The 21,099-nt window shown below is 51.6% G+C and overlaps 1 protein-coding gene across 1 annotated transcript in view; it reads left to right on the top strand.

The window, feature by feature from the left end:
• Positions 1-20,326, top strand: part of LOC147105386 (voltage-dependent L-type calcium channel subunit alpha-1S-like) — a 78,824-nt gene extending 58,498 nt beyond the window's left edge. Inside the window, exons 10-17 of the mRNA XM_086011806.1 lie at positions 1,621-1,690; positions 3,526-3,658; positions 3,942-4,071; positions 4,232-4,291; positions 6,636-6,742; positions 9,671-9,758; positions 16,777-16,884; positions 20,248-20,326. Of these exons, the coding sequence (XP_085867932.1) occupies positions 1,621-1,690; positions 3,526-3,658; positions 3,942-4,071; positions 4,232-4,291; positions 6,636-6,742; positions 9,671-9,758; positions 16,777-16,884; positions 20,248-20,304 (753 nt within the window). The 3' untranslated portion in view covers positions 20,305-20,326. The remainder of the gene's footprint in view (positions 1-1,620; positions 1,691-3,525; positions 3,659-3,941; positions 4,072-4,231; positions 4,292-6,635; positions 6,743-9,670; positions 9,759-16,776; positions 16,885-20,247) is intronic.
• Positions 20,327-21,099: the final 773 nt, after the last annotated feature.

Here is a 21,099-nt window from a genome sequence, read left to right as displayed (position 1 = left end):
GATGTACACTGGAGGGGGACTTGGGTTGGGGGGATGTACACTAGGGTGGGGGACTTGGGTTGGGGGGATGTACACTGGGGAGAGGGGACTCGGGTTGGGGGGATGTACACTGGGGAGAGGAGACTTGGGTTGGTGGGATGTACACTGGGGAGGGAGACTCGGGTTGGGGGGATGTACACTGGGGTGGGGGACTTGGGTTGGGGGGATGTACACTGGGGTGGGGGACTTGGGTTGGGGGGATGTACACTGGGGAGAGGGGACTCGGGTTGGGGGGATGTACACTGGGGAGAGGAGACTTGGGTTGGTGGGATGTACACTGGGGAGACTCGGGTTCGGGAGATGTACACTGAGGAGGGGGACTTGGGTTGGGGGGATGTACACTGGGGAGGGGGACTTGGGTTGGGGGGATGTACACTGTGGAGGGGGACTTGGGTTGGGGGGATGTACACTGGAGGGGGACTCGGGTTGGGGAGATGTACACTGGGGAGACTCGGGTTGGGGGGATGTACACTGGGGAGACTCGAGTTCGGGAGATGTACACTGGGGAGGGAGACTCGGGTTGGGGGGATGTACACTGTGGAGGGGGACTTGGGTTGGGGAGATGTACACTGGGGAGAGGTGACTCGGTTTGGGGGGATGTACACTGGGGAGAGGGGACTCGGGTTGGGGGGATGTATACTGGGGAGAGGAGACTCGGGTTGGGGGGATGTACACTGGGGAGACTCGGGTTGGGGGGGATGTACACTGGGGAGAGGGGACTCGGGTTGGGGGGATGTACACTGGGGAGAGGAGACTCGGGTTGGGGAGATGTACACTGGGGAGACTCGGGTTGGGGAGATGTACACTGGGGAGGGGGACTCGGGTTGGGGAGATGTACACTGGGGAGAGGAGACTCGGGTTCGGGAGATGTACACTGTGGAGGGGGACTCGGGTTGGGGGGATGTACACTGGGGAGAGGGGACTCGGGTTGGGGAGATGTACACTGTGGAGGGGGACTCGGGTTGGGGGGATGTACACTGGGGAGAGGGGACTCGGGTTGGGGAGATGTACACTGTGGAGGGGGACTCGGGTTGGGGGGATGTATACTGGGGAGAGGAGACTCGGGTTCGGGAGATGTACACTGGGGAGACTCGGGTTGGGGGGATGTACACTGGGGAGAGGGGACTCGGGTTGGGGGGATGTACACTGGGGAGACTCGAGTTCGGGAGATGTACACTGGGGAGGGAGACTCGGGTTGGGGGGATGTACACTGGGGAGACTCGGGTTGGGGGGATGTACACTGGGGAGACTCGAGTTCGGGAGATGTACACTGGGGAGGGAGACTCGGGTTGGGGGGATGTGCACTGGGGAGACTCGGGTTGGGGGATGTGCACTGGGGAGACTCGGGTTGGGGGATGTACACTGGGGAGAGGAGACTCGGGTTCGGGAGATGTACACTGTGGAGGGGGACTCGGGTTCGGGAGATGTACACTGGGGAGGGAGACTCGGGTTGGGGGGATGTACACTAGGGAGACTCGGGTTCGGGAGATGTGCACTGGGGAGGGGGACTTGGGTTGGGTATACATGTATGTGTGAGGATTGGATGCTCTATTACTCATGGGCTCTGTTTCCCATTTGCAGCTTAAAGTGGATGAGTTTGAAGCCAATGTCAATGAAGTGAAGGACCCCTACCCTTCTGCTGACTTCCCAGGTAATGGCCGGGACCAATTCCTGACTCCAGCTCATTGAGGGGACCGAGTGGGTTTACAGAAAGATCTCACGGCGCATTTCATCATCTCAGGACATCCCAAAGTGCTTCCTAGCCAATGAAGTACTTTTGAAGTGTTGTCACTGTTGTAATGTGGGAAACGCAGCTGCCAATTTGCGCACAGCAAGCTCCCACAAAACAGCAATGTGCTAATGACCAGGACACCATGGAGTCCCCTGCTCTTCTTCAAATAATGGCCGTGGGATCTTTTACATCCACGAGAGATAACAGATGGTTTAACATCTCATCCGAAATACGGCACCTCCAACAGTGCAGCACTCCCTCAGCACTGCACTGGGAGTGTCACCCTGGATTATGGGCTCAAGTCTCTGGAGTGGAACTTGAACCCACAACCTTCTGACTCCGAGCCAAGAGTGCTACCCACTGAGCCATGGCTGACATAGTGAGGTTGCATCCTAATGACGTTACGTCCTAGTGGCGCTAAGTCCTAGTGGCGCTAAGTCCTAGTGACGTTACACCCTAGTGACGTTACGTGGCTTCAGATTCACGAGACCCAGAACTCATGGGTATCTACCCGAAAAGCAAGGTAATTGTGGAACATGGTAGCTACGTGCAGGGTGCGATCAGCGTCTGAGGTGTGACTCTCGCGTCTGCAGCTCTCCTTTGGGCGCTTCACGGAAGCTTTCTCTTCCCTGCAGGCACTAGTGGAGCGAGTGGCAGCTGATCCCTGGCTGTGAAACCCCGGGGACCAGTCGGGGCCTCCACCTCCAATGACACTGCGAGGGAAGAGGGGAGTGAGTGGAGCCCAGCACCAACGGTGGAGACCCTGAACCCCTGACCCATAGTTTCAGGATCGAAGAGCTGCCACTGATCCAGGGCCCATTCAGATGGTGACGGGTCTCAGCGCAGCAACATGCCAGGTCTGCGGTCCTCCCCCTCACAGCACTGGGGCAGTGTAACGAGAGCCAAGAGACCAGGCTGCCCAGGGCTCCCTCCATAGACAACGCAACCATTCCCTGCCAGGGGCAAGCTGCCATGGAGCAAAGGACACCTCAGTCCCCCAAGCCTTTTGATCTCTCTGTCTCTCTCTCTATCTGTCTATCTCTCTGTCTGTCTCTGTCTGTCTGTCTCTCTGTGTCTGTCTGTCTCTCTGTGTCTGTCTGTGTCTCTGTCTGTCTCTGTCTGTCTCTCTCTGTCTGTCTCTGTCTGTCTGTCTCTGTCCGTCTGTCTCTCTGTCTGTCTGTCTCTCTCGCTGATTGGTGGAGCTCCTATAGTCCCTGTAGTCCATTGTAACTTGTTCCCCTTTATGAATATGATGACATCTGAGCCAATCAGACACAAGCGTAACTCACACTTTGTGTATTTCAGGAAGTGTGACCTTGAATGTGACAGGCATGCATTGGATGCAAGAGTTCTATATGGAGCGAGAAATTATGAAGGGGTTCAGTCTTAAATATGTTACTTAGAGAATTAAAGAGGGTTGGGGGTGGGGCATTCGGCTGATAGAGATTCTAACGTTGCCTGAAATCAGGAGTGATATGCATGTGATGAATTTATATTCACACAGTGGAGTAACTGTCATCAACTGAAGTTTCCACCACAAGGTACTGGCATGGCCTTTGGTTGAGCTTCTGATAAACCCAACACTCCAGGTTGGTGTCTGTCTTAACAAGAGCTTCCTGTGCTGCTCCCCAGCCCCTGTTATTGGCAGCAATGACCATCTGCCTGTGTTTCATTGGGTGGGAGGGGGATGTCGTGGGGAATGATGACCGAGACTTTAGCTCACTTCACCATCACCCTTTCTGTGCTTTTTTCAGGTGACGATGAGGAGGAGGAGCCCGAGTTTCCCTTGAGCCCCCGCCCTCGGCCCCTCGCTGAGCTCCAGCTGAAAGAGAAGGCAGTCCCCATGCCCAACGCCAGCTCCTTCTTTATCTTCAGCCCAACCAACGTGTAGGTACCCAGGCAGCTCCGAGGAATGGGGTGGTGCGTACAGCCCTGGCGCGTGCCATGACATCTTTTACATCCACTTGCGAGGTCAGGCGGGACCTCGGAAACCCAGCCCTGTAACAGTAAGCGGTTACAACCCAGAACAACAGTCTCCAAGGGTGAAAAACTACAGCCACCTTCCTCTTGACTGTATTGAAGTTGCTCTTTCCCCTCTCAGCGATAGACCCCTCAGGCCCCACAGACCTGCCTCTAGTTCACAGATTGCCCTTCTTTCTGTCTGTTCTAGATTACGCAAGTTGTGCCACAGAATTGTCAATGCTACCACCTTCACCAACTTCATCCTTCTCTTCATTCTGCTGAGCAGCATCTCACTGGCTGCAGAAGACCCCATTCGAGCGGACTCCTTCCGTAACCAGGTGAGAACCTTGCTCTGTGCAGGAGGGGCTATCCTGATCTCTGGTCGCTGCCATTGTACACGGGCATTGTGCTATCGAGGTTTTATTTTCAATATTTTCACATTTAATCACCAACTGCCTCAATCGTCACCAATAGCTGCTCTTTACATTTACTCTTCAGATCCTTGCCTATTTTGACATTGTTTTTACTGCTATCTTCACCCTGGAGATCGTTCTGAAGGTAATGCTTTATGTAATGCATTATCTCTCTGTCTGTCTGTCTGTCTCTCCTCTCTCTCTCTCTCTCTCGCGGCCTGTCTCTCTCTCTCTCGCGGCCTGTCTCTCTCTCTCTCATGGCCTGTCTCTCTCTCTCTCTCTCTCATGGCCTGTCTCTCTCTCTCTCTCTCTCTCTCTCTCTCTCTCTCTCTCTCACGGCCTGTCTCTCTCTCTCATGGCCTGTCTCTCTCTCTCATGGCCTGTCTCTCTCTCTCTCTCTCTCTCTCACGGCCTGTTTCTCTCTCTCTCTCTCTCTCTCTCTCTCTCTCATGGCCTGCCTCTCTCTCATGGCCTGGCTCTCTCTCTCTCTCTCTCTCTCTCTCTCTCTCTCTCTCTCTCTCTCACGGCCTGTTTCTCTCTCTGTCTCTCTCTCTCTCTCTCTCTCTCTCTCTCTCACGGCCTGTCTCTCTCTCTCTCTCTCTCTTTCACGGCCTCTCTCTCTCTCTCTCTCACACACGGCCTGTCTCTCTCTCTCTCTCTCTCTCTCTCTCTCTCTCTCATGGCCTCTCTCTCTCTCTCTCTCTCTCTCTCTCTCTCTCTCATGGCCTGTCACTCTCTCTCTCTCTCTCTCACACTCTCTCTCTCACACTCTCTCTCTCACACTCTCTCTCTCACACTCTCTCTCACACTCTCTCTCTCACACTCTCTCTCACACTCTCTCTCACACACTCTCTCTCTCACACTCTCTCTCTCACACTCTCTCTCTCACACTCTCTCTCTCACACTCTCTCTCTCACACTCTCTCACACTCTCTCTCTCTCGCTCACTCTCTCCCTCTCTCTCTCAACCTCTCTCACTCTCACACTCTCTCTCACACTCTCTCACTCTCTCTCTCACACTCTCTCTCTCACACTCTCTCTCTCACACTCTCTCTCTCTCTCTCTCTCTCACGACCTGCCTCTCTCTCTCTCTCTCTCATGGCCTGTCTCTCTCTCTCTCTCTCTCTCTCTCACACTCTCTCTCTCACACTCTCTCTCTCTCTCTCTCACGGCCTGCCTCTCTCTCTCTCTCTCTCCTACACTCTCTCTCTCTCTCTCACGGCCTGTCTCTCTCTCTCTCTCTCTCTCTCTCTCTCTCTCTCACAGAATCACAGAATCACAGAAACCCCACAGTGCAGATAGAGGCCATTTCGGCCCATCGAGCCTGCACCGACACATATCCCACCCGATCCCCGTAACCCCTACACCAACACATATCCCACCCTATCCCCGTAACCCCACGTATTTAATCCCCCCTAACACTAAGGGTCAATTTATCATAGCCAGTCAACCTAACCTGCACATCTTTGGACTGTGGGAGGAAACCGGAGCACCCGGAGGAAACCCACGCAAACACGGGAGAATGTGCAAACTCCACACAGACAGTCGCCTGTCACACATGGCCTGTCTCTCTCTCTCTCTCTCTCTCACACTCTCTCTCTCACACTCTCTCTCTCTCACACTCTCTCTCTCACACTCTCTCTCTCACACTCTCTCTCTCACACTCTCTCTCTCACACTCTCTCTCACACTCTCTCTCACACTCTCTCTCTCACACTCTCTCTCACACTCTCACACTCTCTCTCACTCTCTCTCTCTCTCACACTCTCTCGCTCGCTCAACCTCTCACACACTCACACTCTCTCACACTCTTTCTCTCACTCTCTCTCACACTCTCTCTCTCACCCTCTCTCTCACCCTCTCTCTCACCCTCTCTCTCACACTCTCACTCCCTCTCTCTCTCTCTCTCTCTCGCTCACTCTCTCACACTCTCTCCCGCACCCTCTCTCTCTCTCACTCTCTCTCCCTCCCGCACCCTCTCTCTCTCTCACTCTCTCTCCCTCCCGCACCCTCTCTCACTCTCTCTCCCTCCCGCACCCTCTCTCTCACTCTCTCTCCCTCCCGCACCCTCTCTCTCTCTCTCTCACACTCTCTCTCACACTCTCACTCTCTCTCTCTCTCTCTCTCTCGCTCACTCTCTCACACTCTCTCCCGCACCCTCTCTCTCTCTCTTTTATCTCACATCCTCTCCCTCTCGCTCTATCTTTCTCTCACTCTCTTTTATCTCACATCCTCTCCCTCTCACTCTATCCTTCTCTCACTCTCTTATCTCTCACACCCTCCCTCACTCTGTATCTCTCGCTCTGGCTCTCTCTTTCTCTCTCTGTCTTTAATCTCTCAAACCCTCTCTCACTCCCGTTCTCCCTCTCTCTTATCTCACACCCTCGCTCGATCTCTCTCTCACCCTCTTATCTCCCACACCCCCTTTCAGTCTGTCTCTCTATCTTTCTCCCTCTGTTACCTCTCACACCCTCTCGGTCTCTCTGTCTAGATGACGACCTATGGTGCTTTCCTACACAAAGGCTCCTTTTGCCGGAATTCTTTCAATATCCTGGACCTGTTGGTGGTCAGTGTCTCTCTCATCTCCTTCGGAATCCAGTGAGTATGACGGAGTCTCCAGCTCACCCATCTTTGTCATGTCAACTTGTTTTTATTTCCTAGAATCATAGAATGGTGCAGCACAGGAGGAGGCCATTCGGCCCGCTGTGCCGGCTCTCCATTAGTCCCACTCCCCGCTCTTTCCCCACAGCCCTGCAAATTTGTCCCTTTCAAATATTGATCCAGTTCTCTTTTGAAAATGATCATTGAATCTGCTTCCCCCGCCCTTTCAGGCAGCGCATTCCAGATCATCATCACTCACTGCGTAAAACAGTTTCTGCTCGTCTCTCCTCTGCTCTTTTGCCAATCACCTTCAATCGGTGTCCTCTGGTTACCGACCCTCCTGCCACTGGAAACAGTTTCTTCTTATTTACTCTATCAAAATCCTTCATGATTTTGAACACCTCTATTAAATCTTCCCTTAACATTCTCAGCTCCAAGGAGAGCGATCCCAGCTTCTTCAGTCTCTCCACATAACTGAAGTCCCTCATCCCTGGAACCATTCCAGTAAATCTCCTCTGCACCCTCGCCAAGACATCCTTCCTAGAGTGCGGTGCCCAGAATTGGACACAATACTCCAGCTGAGGCCTAACCAGTGATTTATAAAGATTCACCATCACTCCCTGGCTTTTGTATTCTCTGCCTCTATTTATAAAGCCAATCATCCGATATACTTTTTTTTACACAGCCTTCTCAACTTGTCCTACCACTTTCAAAGATTTGTGTTCATACATTCCAGGTCTCTCTCTTCCTGAACCACTTTAAAATTGTACCATTGAGTTTATATTACCGCAAGCCTACATTTCGTTGTACTGCACTTGTGCACTAACAATGACAATAAAAGTTGATTTGATTTGATTTTGATATTGCATCTCCTCATTCTTCCTACCAAAATGTATCACTTCACTCCTCTGCATTAAATTTCATCTGCCCATCCATTTCACCAGTCTGTCTGTCCTCCTGAAGTCTATCCTCCGCACTGTTTAGTACATTTCCGAGTTGCATGATATATTTTTTATATATATATATATATTTTTTAAATGTGAAGCACCCCCAATTTAGAGTGAGTGCAGTGTGGTTCTGCCCAACTGGTCTGTGCCGGTGTTTATAATCCACACGAGCCTCCTCCCACCTTAAGTCATCTAACCTTGTCAGCAAATTCAAAGGATATGACATGATGTCAGTGTAACACACTGTTCTAGATCAGTGTTATACCATCTAGTGTAACACACTGTTCTAGATCAGTGTTATACCATCTAGTGTAACACACTGTTCTAGATCAGTGTTATACCATCTAGTGAGACACACTGTTCTAGATCAGTGTTATACCATCTAGTGTGACACACGGTTCTAGATCAGTGTTATACCATCTAGTGTGACACACTGTTCTAGATCAGTGTTGTACCATCTAGTGTAATACACTGTTCTAGATCCGTGTTATACCATCTAGTGAGACACACTGTTCTAGATCAGTGTTATACCATCTAGTGTGACACACTGTTCTAGATCAGTGTTATACCATCTAGTGTAACACACTGTTCTAGATCAGTGTTATACCATCTAGTGTAACACACTGTTCTAGATCAGTGTTATACCATCTAGTGAGACACACTGTTCTAGATCAGTGTTATACCATCTAGTGTGACACACGGTTCTAGATCAGTGTTATACCATCTAGTGTGACACACTGTTCTAGATCAGTGTTGTACCATCTAGTGTAATACACTGTTCTAGATCCGTGTTATACCATCGAGTGTGACACACATCTAGATCAGTGTTATACCATCTGGTGTAACACACTGTTCTAGATCAGTGTTATACCATCTGGTGTAACACACTGTTCTAGATCAGTGTTATACCATCTGGTGTAACACACTGTTCTAGATCAGTGTTATACCATTGAGTGTAACACACTGATCTAGAACAATGTATTACACTAGATTGTATAACAGTGATCTAGAACAGTGTATTACACTAGATGGTATAACACTGATCTAGAACAGTGTGTCACACTAGATGGTGTAACACTGATCTAGAACAGTGTGTCACTAAGTGGTATAACATGGATCCAGAACACTGTGTCACACTAGATGGTATAACACTGATCAAGAACAGTGTGTTACACTAGATGGTATAACACTGATCTAGAACAGTGTGTTACACTAGATGGTATAACATGGAGCCAGAACAGTGTGTTACACTAGATGGTATAACACTGATCTAGAACAGTGTGTTACACCAGATGGTATTACACTTATCTAGATCAGTGTTATACCATCTAGTGTAACACACTGTTCTGGCTCCATGTTATACCATCTAGTGTAATACACTGTTCTGGATCAGTGTTATACCATCTAGTGTAACTTGCAATTCTAGATCAAAATGTGAACACAGTGACACACTATTCTAAATTTATGTAATAATTCAGTGTGAAATTGTTCTAGAACAATGTGTAACTTGCAGTTGTACATCAATGCGGTACTGTGCAGTGTAACATCTTCTAGATAAGCATGATCCTGTGTAGCTCAATGCACTTTTGCATATCAGTGCGTCACCACACAGTGTAACTCCCTGTTCTGGTTCATTGCGGCACCATGTAGTATATGAAGTGTTCTAGACGATTTGATTCTCTGCTGTTATATACATGTAATACAATGACAGATTGCACAGGTATGAAGACTGCTTCTAGCAGGAGCTCAGTGTCTCTTCCTAATGAAATCTTCCATTGCATTCCTGAGAGATTGCAATGACAGCTGTGTTTTCCAGAACTTGTCTGGAATTGATGCAGACAGGAACTTGCTCAGTCATAGTGCCTAGGCTGCCAGATTACCGGGGATGGGTGTGTGCGTGTGTGTGTATACATGTACAGTACGAGTTGATGGTGCCGAGTGGTGAGATGAGAAGCTGAGCCCTGCTTTTCTTTTCCAGGTCTAGTGCTATCTCTGTGGTAAAGATTCTTCGAGTCCTCCGAGTACTCAGACCTTTGAGAGCCATTAACAGAGCGAAGGGATTAAAGGTGAGCCAGTGTGTCGAGTACACGTGTGAGTGTGTACACACGTGTATATGTATGAGTACATGTTTTTTGTGTACACCTGTGTGAGTGTATGATAACAAGTGTGTGTGTACACGTCAGTACACATACGTGTCTAAGAGTGCATGTGTATGAGTACATGTGTATCAATACACGTGTGCATTTACACCTGTATATGTGTCTGACCACAGGTGTGTGTGAGTAGACGTGTATGTGTGCATGTGTGGGAGTACACGTAAATGTGTTTGTGTGTGAGTACACACATGAGTGTGTGTATACATGTGTTAATTCATCATACTTGTGTACCGAGGACAATAATAAAGAAGTTTACCTGAGGTTTTTCATACTCACTTTTGTTACATTTGGTGTTAAAACCGGGATTGACTGAAGGAACGAGCCCGCCTCGTCCCCCCGCAGGCTAATAAGCGTCAGGATCGGATCGACAACCAGTTCAACTGAAGCTGGCCTCCTGTCCCTATGTTTAACAACAACAACTTGCATTTATATAGCGCCTTTAACATAGTAAAACATCCCAAGGCGCTTCACATAGAAACATAGAAGATAGGAGCAGGAGCAGGCCATTCGGCCCCTCGAGCCTGCTCCGCCATTCAATGCGATCATGGCTGATCATCCAAATTCAGTACCCTGTCCCTGCCTTCTCCCCATACCCCTTGATCCCTTTAGCCTTAAGAAATACATCCAACTCCTTCTTGAATATATTCAATGAACTGGCCTCCACTGCCCTCTGTGGCAGAGAATTCCACAGGTTCACCACTCTCTGGGTGAAGAAATTCCTCCTCATCTCAGTCCTAAATGGCTTACCCCTTATCCTTAGACTGTGACCCCTGGTTCTGGACTCCCCGGCCATCGGGAACATCCTTCCTGCATCTAGTCTGTCCAGGCCTGACAGAATTTTATAGGTTTCGATGAGATCCCCTCTCAATCTTCTAAACTCCAGTGAGTATAAGCCCAATCAACACAGTGTCTCCTCATACGTCATTCCTGCCATCCCAGGTATCAGCCTGGTGAATCTTCGCTGCGCTCCTTCCATGGCAAGAACATCCTTCCTCAGATAAGGCGACCAAAACTGCACACAATACTCAAGGTGCGGTCTCACCAAGGCCCTGTATAACTGCAGCAAGACATCTTTGTTCCTGTACTCGAACTCTCTTGCTACGAAGGCCAACATACCATTTGCCTTTTTAACCGCCTGCTGCACCTGCATGCTTACCTTCAGCGACTGGTGCACAAGAACACCCAGGTCTCTTTGCACTTCCCCTTCTCCCAATCTATTGCCATTCAAATAATAATCTGCCTTCCTGTTTTTGCCACCAAAGTGGATAACCTCACATTTATCCACATTATAGTGCATTTGCCATGTTTCTGCCCAATCACCCAACCTGTCCAAATCGTACTGGAGTTTCATGACATCCTCCTCACAGCATACCCTCCCACCCAGCTTTGTGTCGTCTGCAAATTTGGAGATATTACATCCAATTCCCTCGTCCAGATCATTAATATATATTGTGAACAGCTGGGGTCCTAGGACCAATCCTTGCGGTACCCCACTCGGAAAACGACCCGTTTATTCCAACTCCTTGCTTTCTATTTGTCAACCTGTTCTCTATCCAATCAATACCTTGCCCCCAATCCCATGTGCCTTAATTTTGCACGCTAATCTCTTATGCGGGACCTTATCGAAAGCCTTCTGAAAGTCCAAATACACCACATCCACTGGTTCTCCCTTATCTATTTTACCAGTTACATCCTCAAAAAATTCCAGTAGATTAGTCAAGCACAATTTACCTTTTGTAAATCCATGTTGACTTTGTCCGATCCTGTCACTGCTTTCCAAGTGCTCTGCTATTACATCTTTTATGATGGACTCTAGCATTTTCCCCACTACCGATGTCAGGCTTACCGGTCTATAATTCCCCGCTTTTTCTCTACCACCTTTTTCGAATAGTGGGGTAACATTAGCTACCCTCCAATCCATGGGAACTGTTCCAGAGTCTATAGAATTTTGGAAGATGACCAGCAATGTATCTACTATTTCTAGGGCCACTTCCTTAAGTACCCTAGTATGTAGATTATCATGCCCTGGGGATTTATCGGCCTTCAATCCCGTCAACTTCCCCAACACCATTTCCCTACAAATACTGATTTCATTCAGTTCCTCCCTCTCATTAGACCCTATGTTCCCCGACATCTCTGGGGGATTATTTGTGTCCTTTGTGAAGACAGAGCGTTATCAGACAAAATTTGACATCGAGTCACATAAGGAGATATTAGGGCAGATGACCAAAAGCTTAGTCAAAGAGGTAGGTTTTATGAAGCGTCTTAAAGGAGGAGAGAGAGATAAAGAGACAGAGAGGTTTAGGGAGGGAATTCCAGAGCTGAGGGCCTCGGCAACCGAAGGCACGGCCGCCAATTGTGGAGCGATTAAAATAGGGGGATGCTCAAGTGGCCAAAATTGGAGGAGCGCAGATATCTCGGAGGGTTGTAGGGCTGGAGGAGGTTACAGAGATGGGGAGCGGCGAGGCCATGGAGGGATTTGAAAACAAGGACGAGAATTTTAAAATCGAGACATTGCTTAACTGGGAGTCAATGTAGGTCAGCGAGCAAAGGGGTGATGGGCGAACGGGACTTGGTGCAAGTTAGGACACGGGTCAGCGAGCACAGGGGTGATGGGCGAACGGGACTTGGTGCAAGTTAGGACACAGGTCAGCGAGCACAGGAGTGATGGGCGAACGGGACTTGGTGCAAGTTAGGATTTGGATGAGCTCAAGTTTACGGAGGGTGGAAAGTGGGAGGCCGGCCAGAGAGTGTTGGAATAATCGAGTCTGCAGGTAACAAAGGCATGGTTGAGGGTTGCAGTAGCAGATGGGCTGAGACAGGAGCAGAGACGAGCAATGTTACAGAGGTGGAAGTAGATGGTTTTGGTGATGGAGAGGCTATGCGGTCGGAAATTCATCTCGGTCAGATAGGACATTGAGTTTGCGAACGGTCTGGTTTGGCCTCAGACAGTAGCCAGGGAGAGGGAACGGAGTTCGTGGCGGGGACCGAAGACAATGGTTTCGGCGTACCCAATATTTAGTTGGAGGAAATTTCTGCTCATGCAGCACTGGATGTCGGACAAGCAGCGTGACAAATCAGAGAGTGTGGCGGGCGAGGTGGAGAGAGGTGGCGGTGAGGTCGAGTTGGAATCTAGTGACCCACAGGAGACAAGGCCCTCGAGCAGTCTCGGGGTTTAAATCCTGCAGGAGGCTCCACCCAGTGCGGTTCCGAGAGCTGCAGCTTTAATCTCTCTTTCAGTATTTTTTCAAAGGATTTTAAATCAAATTTCTCTGGTGGACTTTCTCCCAGACTGCAGTCTGAGGCCAGTGGAGATGGAGCAAAATCACAGCCCTTGTCAGAACAGGCGTGTGTGTTGCACGGTTCAGTCCCAGCAGGTACACAGTCTGCCCAGATCTGACCCCCAGTCTCTGTCTGTACCCAGGTCTGACCCCCAGTCTCTGTCTGCGCCCAGGTCCGACCCCCAGTTCCTCTGTACCCAGGTCCGACCCCCCAGTCCCTGTCAGCGCCCAGGTCCGACCCCCCAGTCCCTGTCAGCGCCCAGGTCCGACCCCCCAGTTCCTCAGCGCCCAGGTCTGACCCCCCAGTTCCTCTGTACCCAGGTCTGACCCCCAGTCTCTGTCTGCGCCCAGGTCCGACCCCCCAGTTCCTCAGCGCCCAGGTCCGACCCCCCAGTTCCTCAGCGCCCAGGTCCGACCCCCCAGTCCCTGTCAGCGCCCAGGTCTGACCCCCCAGTTCCTGTCAGCGCCCAGGTCCGAGCACCCAGGTCCGACCCCCCAGTCCCTGTCAGCGCCCAGGTCTGACCCCCCAGTTCCTGTCAGCGCCCAGGTCCGACCCCCCAGTCCCTGTCAGCGCCCAGGTCCGACCCCCCAGTCCCTGTCTGCGCCCAGGTCCGACCCCCAGTTCCTCTGTACCCAGGTCCGACCCCCCCAGTCCCTGTCAGCGCCCAGGTCCGACCCCCCAGTTCCTCAGCGCCCAGGTCCGACCCCCAGTTCCTCTGTACCCAGGTCTGACCCCAGTCTCTGTCTGCGCCCAGGTCCGACCCCCAGTTCCTCTGTACCTAGGTCCGACCCCCAGTTCCTCTGTACCCAGGTCCGACCCCCAGTTCCTCTGCACCCAGGTCCGACCCCCAGTCTCTGTCTGCACCCAGGTCCGACCCCCCAGTCCCTGTCAGCACCCAGGTCCGACCCTCCAGTCCCTGTCAGCGCCCAGGGCCGACCCCCAGTTCCTCTGTACCCAGGGCCGACCCCCAGTTCCTCTGTGCCCAGGTTGGACCCCCAATTCCTCTGCGCCCAGGTCTGTCCCCCAGTTCCTCTGTACCCAGGTCCGACCTCCCAGTCCCTGTCTGCGCCCAGGTCCGACCCCCAGTTCCCCTGTACCCAGGTCCGACCCCCAGTTCCTCTGTACCCAGGCCCGACCCACAGTTCCTCTGTACCCAGGTCCGACCCCCAGTTCCTCTGTACCCAGGTCCAACCCCCAGTTCCTCTGTACCCAGGTCCGACCCCCAGTTCTGCGCCCAGGTCCGACCCCCAGTTCCTCTGCACCCGGGTCCGACCCCCAGTTCTTCTGCGCCCAGGTCCGACCCCCAGTTCCTCTGTACCCAGGTCCAACCCCCTCTTTCTCTGTACCCAGGTCTGTCCCCCAGTTCCTCTGTACCCAGGTCCGACCTCCCAGTCCCTGTCTGCGCCCAGGTCCGACCCCCAGTTCCCCTGTACCCAGGTCCGACCCCCAGTTCCTCTGTACCCAGGTCCGACCCCCAGTTCTTCTGTACCCAGGTCCGACCCCCAGTTCCTCTGTACCCAGGTCCGACCCCCAGTTCCTCTGTACCCAGGTCCGACCCCCAGTTCCTCTGTACCCAAGTCCGAGCCCCAGTTCCTCTGTACCCAGGTCTGACCTCCCAGTCCCTGTCTGCGCCCAGGTCTGACCCCCAGTTCCCCTGTACCCAGGTCCGACCCCCAGTTCTTCTGCACCCAGGTCCGACCCCCAGTTCCTCTGCACCCAGGCCCGACCCACAGTTCCTCTGTACCCAGGCCCGACCCACAGTTCCTCTGTACCCAGGTCCGACCCCCAGTTCCTCTGCACCCAGGTCCGACCCCCAGTTCCTCTGCGCCCAGGTCCGACCCCCAGTTCTTCTGCGCCCAGGTCCGACCCCCAGTTCCTCTGCACCCAGGTCCAACCCCCTCTTTCTCTGTACCCAGGTCCGACCCCCAGTTCCTCTGCACCCATGTCCGACTCCCAGTTCCTCTGCACCCAGGTCCGACCCCCCAGTATCTGTCTGCGTCCAGGTCCGACCCCCAGTTCCTCTGTGCCTAGGTCCGGCCCCCAGTTCCTCTGCGCCTAGGTCCGACCCCCAGTTCCTCTGCGCCCAGGTCCGACCCCCAGTACCTCTGCGCCCAGGTGCGACCCCCAGTTCCTCTGCGTCCAGGTCCGACCCCCAGTTCCTCTGCGCCCAGGTCCGACCCCCAGTTCCTCTGCGCCCAGGTCCGACCCCCAGTTCCTCTGCGCCCAGGTCCGACCCCCAGTTCCTCTGCGCCCAGGTCCGACCCCCAGTTCCTCTGCGCCCAGGTCCGACCCCCAGTTCCTCTGCGCCCAGGTCCGACCCCCAGTTCCTCTGCGCCCAGGTCCGACCCCCAGTTCCTCTGCGCCCAGGTCCGACCCCCAGTTTCTCTGCGGCCAGGTCCGACCCCCAGTTCCTCTGCGCCCAGGTCCGACCCCCAGTCCCTGTCTGCGCCCAGGTCCGACCACCAGTCCCTCTCTGTGCCCAGGTCCGATCCCCCATTCCTCTGTACCCAGGTCCGACCCCCAGTTCCTCTGTACCCAGGTCTGACCCCCAGTTCCTCTGTACCCAGGTCCGACCCCCAGTTCCTCTGTACCCAGGTCCGATCCCCAGTTCCTCTGTACCCAGGTCCGACCCCCAGTTCCTCTGTACCCAGGTCCGACCCCCAGTTCCTCTGTACCCAGGTCCGACCCCCCAGTATCTGTCTGCGTCCAGGTCCGACCCCCAGTTCCTCTACGCCTAGGTCCGGCCCCCAGTTCCTCTGCGCCCAGGTCCGACCCCCAGTTCCTCTGCGCCCAGGTCCGACCCCCAGTACCTCTGTGCCCAGGTCCGACCCCAGTTCCTCTGCGCCCAGGTCCGACCTCCAGTTCCTCTGCGCCCAGGTCCGACCCCCAGTTCCTCTGCGCCCAGGTCCGACCCCCAGTTCCTCTGCGCCCAGGTCCGACCCCCAGTTCCTCTGCGCCCAGGTCCGACCCCCAGTTCCTCTGCGCCCAGGTCCGACCCCCAGTTCCTCTGCGCCCAGGTCCGACCCCCAGTTCCTCTGCGCCCAGGTCCGACCCCCAGTTCCTCTGCGCCCAGGTCCGACCCCCAGTTCCTCTGCGCCCAGGTCCGACCCCCAGTTCCTCTGCGCCCAGGTCCGAACCCCAGTTTCTCTGCGCCCAGGTCCGACCCCCAGTTCCTCTGCGCCCAGGTCCGACCCCCAGTCCCTGTCTGCGCCCAGGTCCGACCACCAGTCCCTCTCTGTGCCCAGGTCCGATCCCCCATTCCTCTGTACCCAGGTCCGACCCCCAGTTCCTCTGTACCCAGGTCCGACCCCCAGTTCCTCTGTACCCAGGTCCGACCCCCAGTTCCTCTGTACCCAGGTCCGACCCCCAGTTCCTCTGTACCCAGGTCCGACCCCCAGTTCCTCTGTACCCAGGTCCGACCCCCAGTTCCTCTGTACCCAGGTCCGACCCCCAGTTCCTCTGTACCCAGGTCCGACCCCCAGTTCCTCTGTACCTCGGTCCGACCCCCAGTTCCTCTGTACCCAGGTCCGACCTGAGCTGCCTTTTTTGAAAGGGTGACTTGTGAGTGAACTGTCTAGCCTGGAATTTGATGCCCCCAGGCAGCAGTGCCAGTGTCTGACCTGCTGTCTCTCTGCTTCTCCTGCAGCATGTGGTACAGTGCGTTTTTGTGGCGATCAAGACCATCGGGAACATAGTGATTGTCACCACCCTCCTACAGTTCATGTTTGCCTGCCTCGGGGTGCAGCTTTTCAAGGTAAGAGCCCGGCTTGTGATCTCCATGAGACTGACAGTGAACATTGACGGGCAGTGGAGCTAGAAATGCAACCTCCCCTCCCGGATCAATAGCAAACAGGGAGCTCAGAATAAAGGGGCAGATATTGCTGGTCCTGTTTCAGATTAACCCATGGCAGTGAGAACAGGAAAATCAGGCAGTAGTTGAGCACAAGCAATGAGTCTGTCTGATTGTCTGGTTCTGATGGAATGAAGATCAGATGGGCCTCGAAGGGCCTTCCTTCTCTCGCCCGAATTTCTGTATTGGCTTCATCATTGGGTGGAGCAATTATTACTGGGATGTTGGGTGGAGCAATTATTGCCGGGATGTTGGGTGAGCAATTATTACTGGCTGTTGGGTGGAGCAATTATTACTGGGATGTTGGGTGGAGCAATTATTGCCGGGATGTTGGGTGAGCAATTATTACTGGCTGTTGGGTGGAGCAATTATTACTGGGATGTTGGGTGAGCAATTATTACTGGGATGTTGGGTGGAGCAATTATTACTGGGATGTTGGGTGAGCAATTATTACTGGGATGCAGGGCTGATTAATTATTCCTGGCCTGTTGAGAAATTATTACTGGGACTTATGGTTGAGGATTTATCACAGGGATGTCTGGCTGAGGAATTATTGCTGGGACTTGTGCTTAGAATCATAGAATAGTACAGCACAGAAGGAGGTAATTCAGCCCATCGAGTCTGCACCGGTTGTTTCGAAGAGCAATCTAGTCAGTCCCACTCTCCCGCTCTTTCCTCATATCCTTGCAATTTTTTCTCCTTCAGGTATTTATCCAGTTCCCTTTTGAAAGCTACTATTGAATCTGTTTCCCCACCCTATCGGGCAGTGCATTCCAAATCCTAACCACTTGTTGTGTAAAAACGTTTTTCCTCATGTCGCCTCTGGTTCTTTTGCCAATCACCTTAAATCTGTGCCCTCTGGTTATTGACCCTTCAGCAATTGGAAACAGTTTCTCTTTATTTACTCTGTCTAAACCCTTCATGATTTTAAACACCTCGATCAGATCTCCTTTTAGCCTTCTGTGCTTCAAGGAGAACAACCCCAGCTTCTCCAGTCTATCCATGTAACTGAAGTCCCTCATCCCTGGAACCATTCTATTAAACCTCTTCTGTACCCTCTCCAAAGCCTTCACGTCCTTCCTAAAGTGTGGTGCCCAGAATTGGACACAATACTCAGCTGGGGCCGAACTAGTGTTTTATATTGGTTTAGTATAACTTCCTGGCTTTTGTACTCTCTGCCTCTATTTATAAAGCCCAGGATCCCAGATGCTTTATTAACTGCTTTGTTCACCTGTCCTGCCACCTTCAAAGATTTGTGCACAAACACTCTGGTCTTGCCCCCACCCCCGCCCTTTAAAATTGTACCACTTTGCTTGTATTGTCTCTCCTTATTCTTCCTACCAAAATACATCACCTCATACTTTTCTGCGTTGAATTTCATTTGCCATGTGTCCGCTCATTCCACCAGCCTGTCTATGTCCTCTTGAAGTCTATTACTATCTTCCTCACTCTTTACTACACTTCCAACTTTTGTGTTCTGCAAATTTCGAAATTGTGCCCTGTATCTCCAAGTCCAAGTCATTAATGTATATCAAAACCAGCAGTGGTCCTAGTATTGAATGCTGGGGAACACCACTGTATACTTCCCTCCAGTCTGAAAAATAGCCATTCACCACAACTTTCTGTTCTCTATCCCATAGCCAATGTTGTATCCGTGCTGCTGCTGCCCCTTTTATCCCATGGGCTTCAATTTTGCTTAAAAGCCTAATATCTGGCACTTTATCAAACACCTATTGAAAGTCCATATACACAACATCAACCGCACTGCCCTCATCCACCCTCTCTGTTACCTCATCAAACAACTCAATCAAGTTAGTTAAACACGATTTGCCCTGAACAAACCTATGCTGGCTCTCCTTTATTAGTCCATGCTTGTCCGAGTGGCTGTTCATTTTCTCCCGGATTATTGTTTCTAAAAGTTTCCCCACCACCGACGTTAAACTGACTGGCCTGTAATTGCCGGGTTTATCCTGCTCCCCTTTTTTGAACAAGGGTGCAACATTTGCAAATCGCCAGTCCTCTGGCACCATCCCTGTATCTAAGGAGGATTGGAAGATTGTGGCCAGCATCTTCACAATTTCCACCTTTACTTCCCTCAGCATCCTAGGCTGCATCCTTCTCCATAACTAATCTAAACCTTACCTATCCGGATCAGGTGACTTATCGACTTTAAGTACTGCCAGTCTTTCTAGTACTTCCTCTTTATCTATTTTCATCTCATCCAGTATCCCGGAAACTTCCTTGTTTACCATAGCTTTGGCAAAGTCCTCTTCCTCGGTAAACACTGATGCAAAGTATTAATTTAATACCTCAGCCATGCCATCTGCCTCTGCCAATAGATCTCCATTTTGGTCCCGAATCAGCTCCACTGCTCCTCCGACGACCCTTTTACTGTTAATATGCCGATAAAAGACCTTTGGAATCCCTTTTATGTTAGCCACCATCTATTCTGGTACTGTCTCTTTGTCCCTCTTATTTCCTTTTTCACTTCTCCTCTGTACATTTTATATTCAGCCTGATTCTCCCTTGTATTATCAGGCTGACATCTGTCATCCGCCCCCTTTTTCTGCTTCATCCTACTTTCTAACTCCTTCGTCCTCCAGGGAGCTCTGACTTTGGTTGCCCTCCCTCTCCCCCTTGTGAGAATGTACCTAGACTGTACCCGCACCATCTCTTTAAAGGCCTCCCATTGCTCCATTACATTTCTGCCTGCCAGTCTTTGACTCCAATTTACCCGGGCCAGTTCCCTGCTCACTTCGCTGAAATTAGCCCTCCCCCACTTAAGTATTTTTATTCTAGATTGTTCATTGTCCTTCTTCATAACTAATCTAAACCTTACGATATTATGCTCACTCTTCCCGAGATCCTCCCTGACTGTGACATTCTCCACTTGACCCACTTCATTCTTCAGGACTAGATCCAGCAATGCCTCCTTTCTCATTGGGCAGGAAACTTTCCCCTGAACACACTCCAGAAATTCTTCTCCCTTTCTGCCCTTAACACAATCACTGCCCCATTCAATATTGGTATAGTTGAAGTCTCCCATTATCACAACTGGGAGGGCGGCTGAGGAATTGTTACTGGGATATGGGTTTAGTATGTCTAACTGGAGCACTGCTGGTGTTGTTCGTGTCCTGTGCTGTATTGAGCAGGGCTCTGGGACTGATGTATAATTAACACTCTGTCCTTGAGTATTGACACTTGCTGTAAAATCTCTGTGTTGTTGATGGTCTCTCTGTTGCTAACTTATCATCTTCTTCAATTCAGGGAAAGTTTTACACCTGCACTGATCCCTCCAAAATGACAGAGGAAGACTGCAAGTAAGTGAGAGTGGGGCATGAGTTGGCCCTGCTGATGCAGTGAATGTTATGACTGGGGACTGAGGCTACTGAGAGCCCGAGAGCCAAGGCCTGAGGTTAAGGGCAGAAGCTGGGCTCAAGGTTCTGGGAATCAGTTACCATAGAATAATACAGCACAGAAGGAGGCCATTGTGTGAGCTATCGAATTAGTCCCACTCGCCCGACCTTTCCCCATAGCCCGGAAAATTTCTCCTTCAGAGGTCTTCAAAATTATGAGAGGTTTTGCTAGGGTCGACACAGAGAGAGCATTTCCACTTGTGGGGAAGAGCAAAACTAGAGGCCATCAATAAAGACAGTTACCAAGAAATCCAATGGGGAATTCAGAAGAAACTTCTTTACCCAGAGAGTGGTGAGAATGTGGAACTCGCTGCCACAGGGAGTGGTTGAAGCGAATAGTACAGATACATTTAAGGGGCGATTAGATAAGCACATGAGGGAGAAGGGAATAGAGGGTTACACTGATAGATTTAGATGAGGAAAGACGGGAGGAGGCTCGAGTGGAGCAAAAATGCCGGCATGGACTGGTTGGGCCGAATGGCCTGTTGCTGTGCTGTATATCCGATGTAATCCTATTTTTATATCCAGTTCCCTTCTGAAAGTTACTATTGAATCAGCTTCCACCACCCTTTCAGGCAGTGCATTCCAGATCACAACAACTTGCTGTGTAAAAAAAATTCTCCTCATGTCCAGTGATCACATTAAGCTGTGAGGCGGTCCGGAGGTCCTGCACAGCTGGCTCACCGGCTTTTAAATGGAAAAA

Source organism: Somniosus microcephalus, chromosome 18 (assembly GCF_052327205.1).
Source record: "Somniosus microcephalus isolate GS21.2 chromosome 18, FLI_Smic_1.0, whole genome shotgun sequence".
Taxonomy (NCBI): Eukaryota; Metazoa; Chordata; class Chondrichthyes; order Squaliformes; family Somniosidae; genus Somniosus; species Somniosus microcephalus.
The sequence above is the reverse complement of the archived record's forward strand: the minus strand, read 5'-3'. Positions and strand labels throughout refer to the sequence as shown.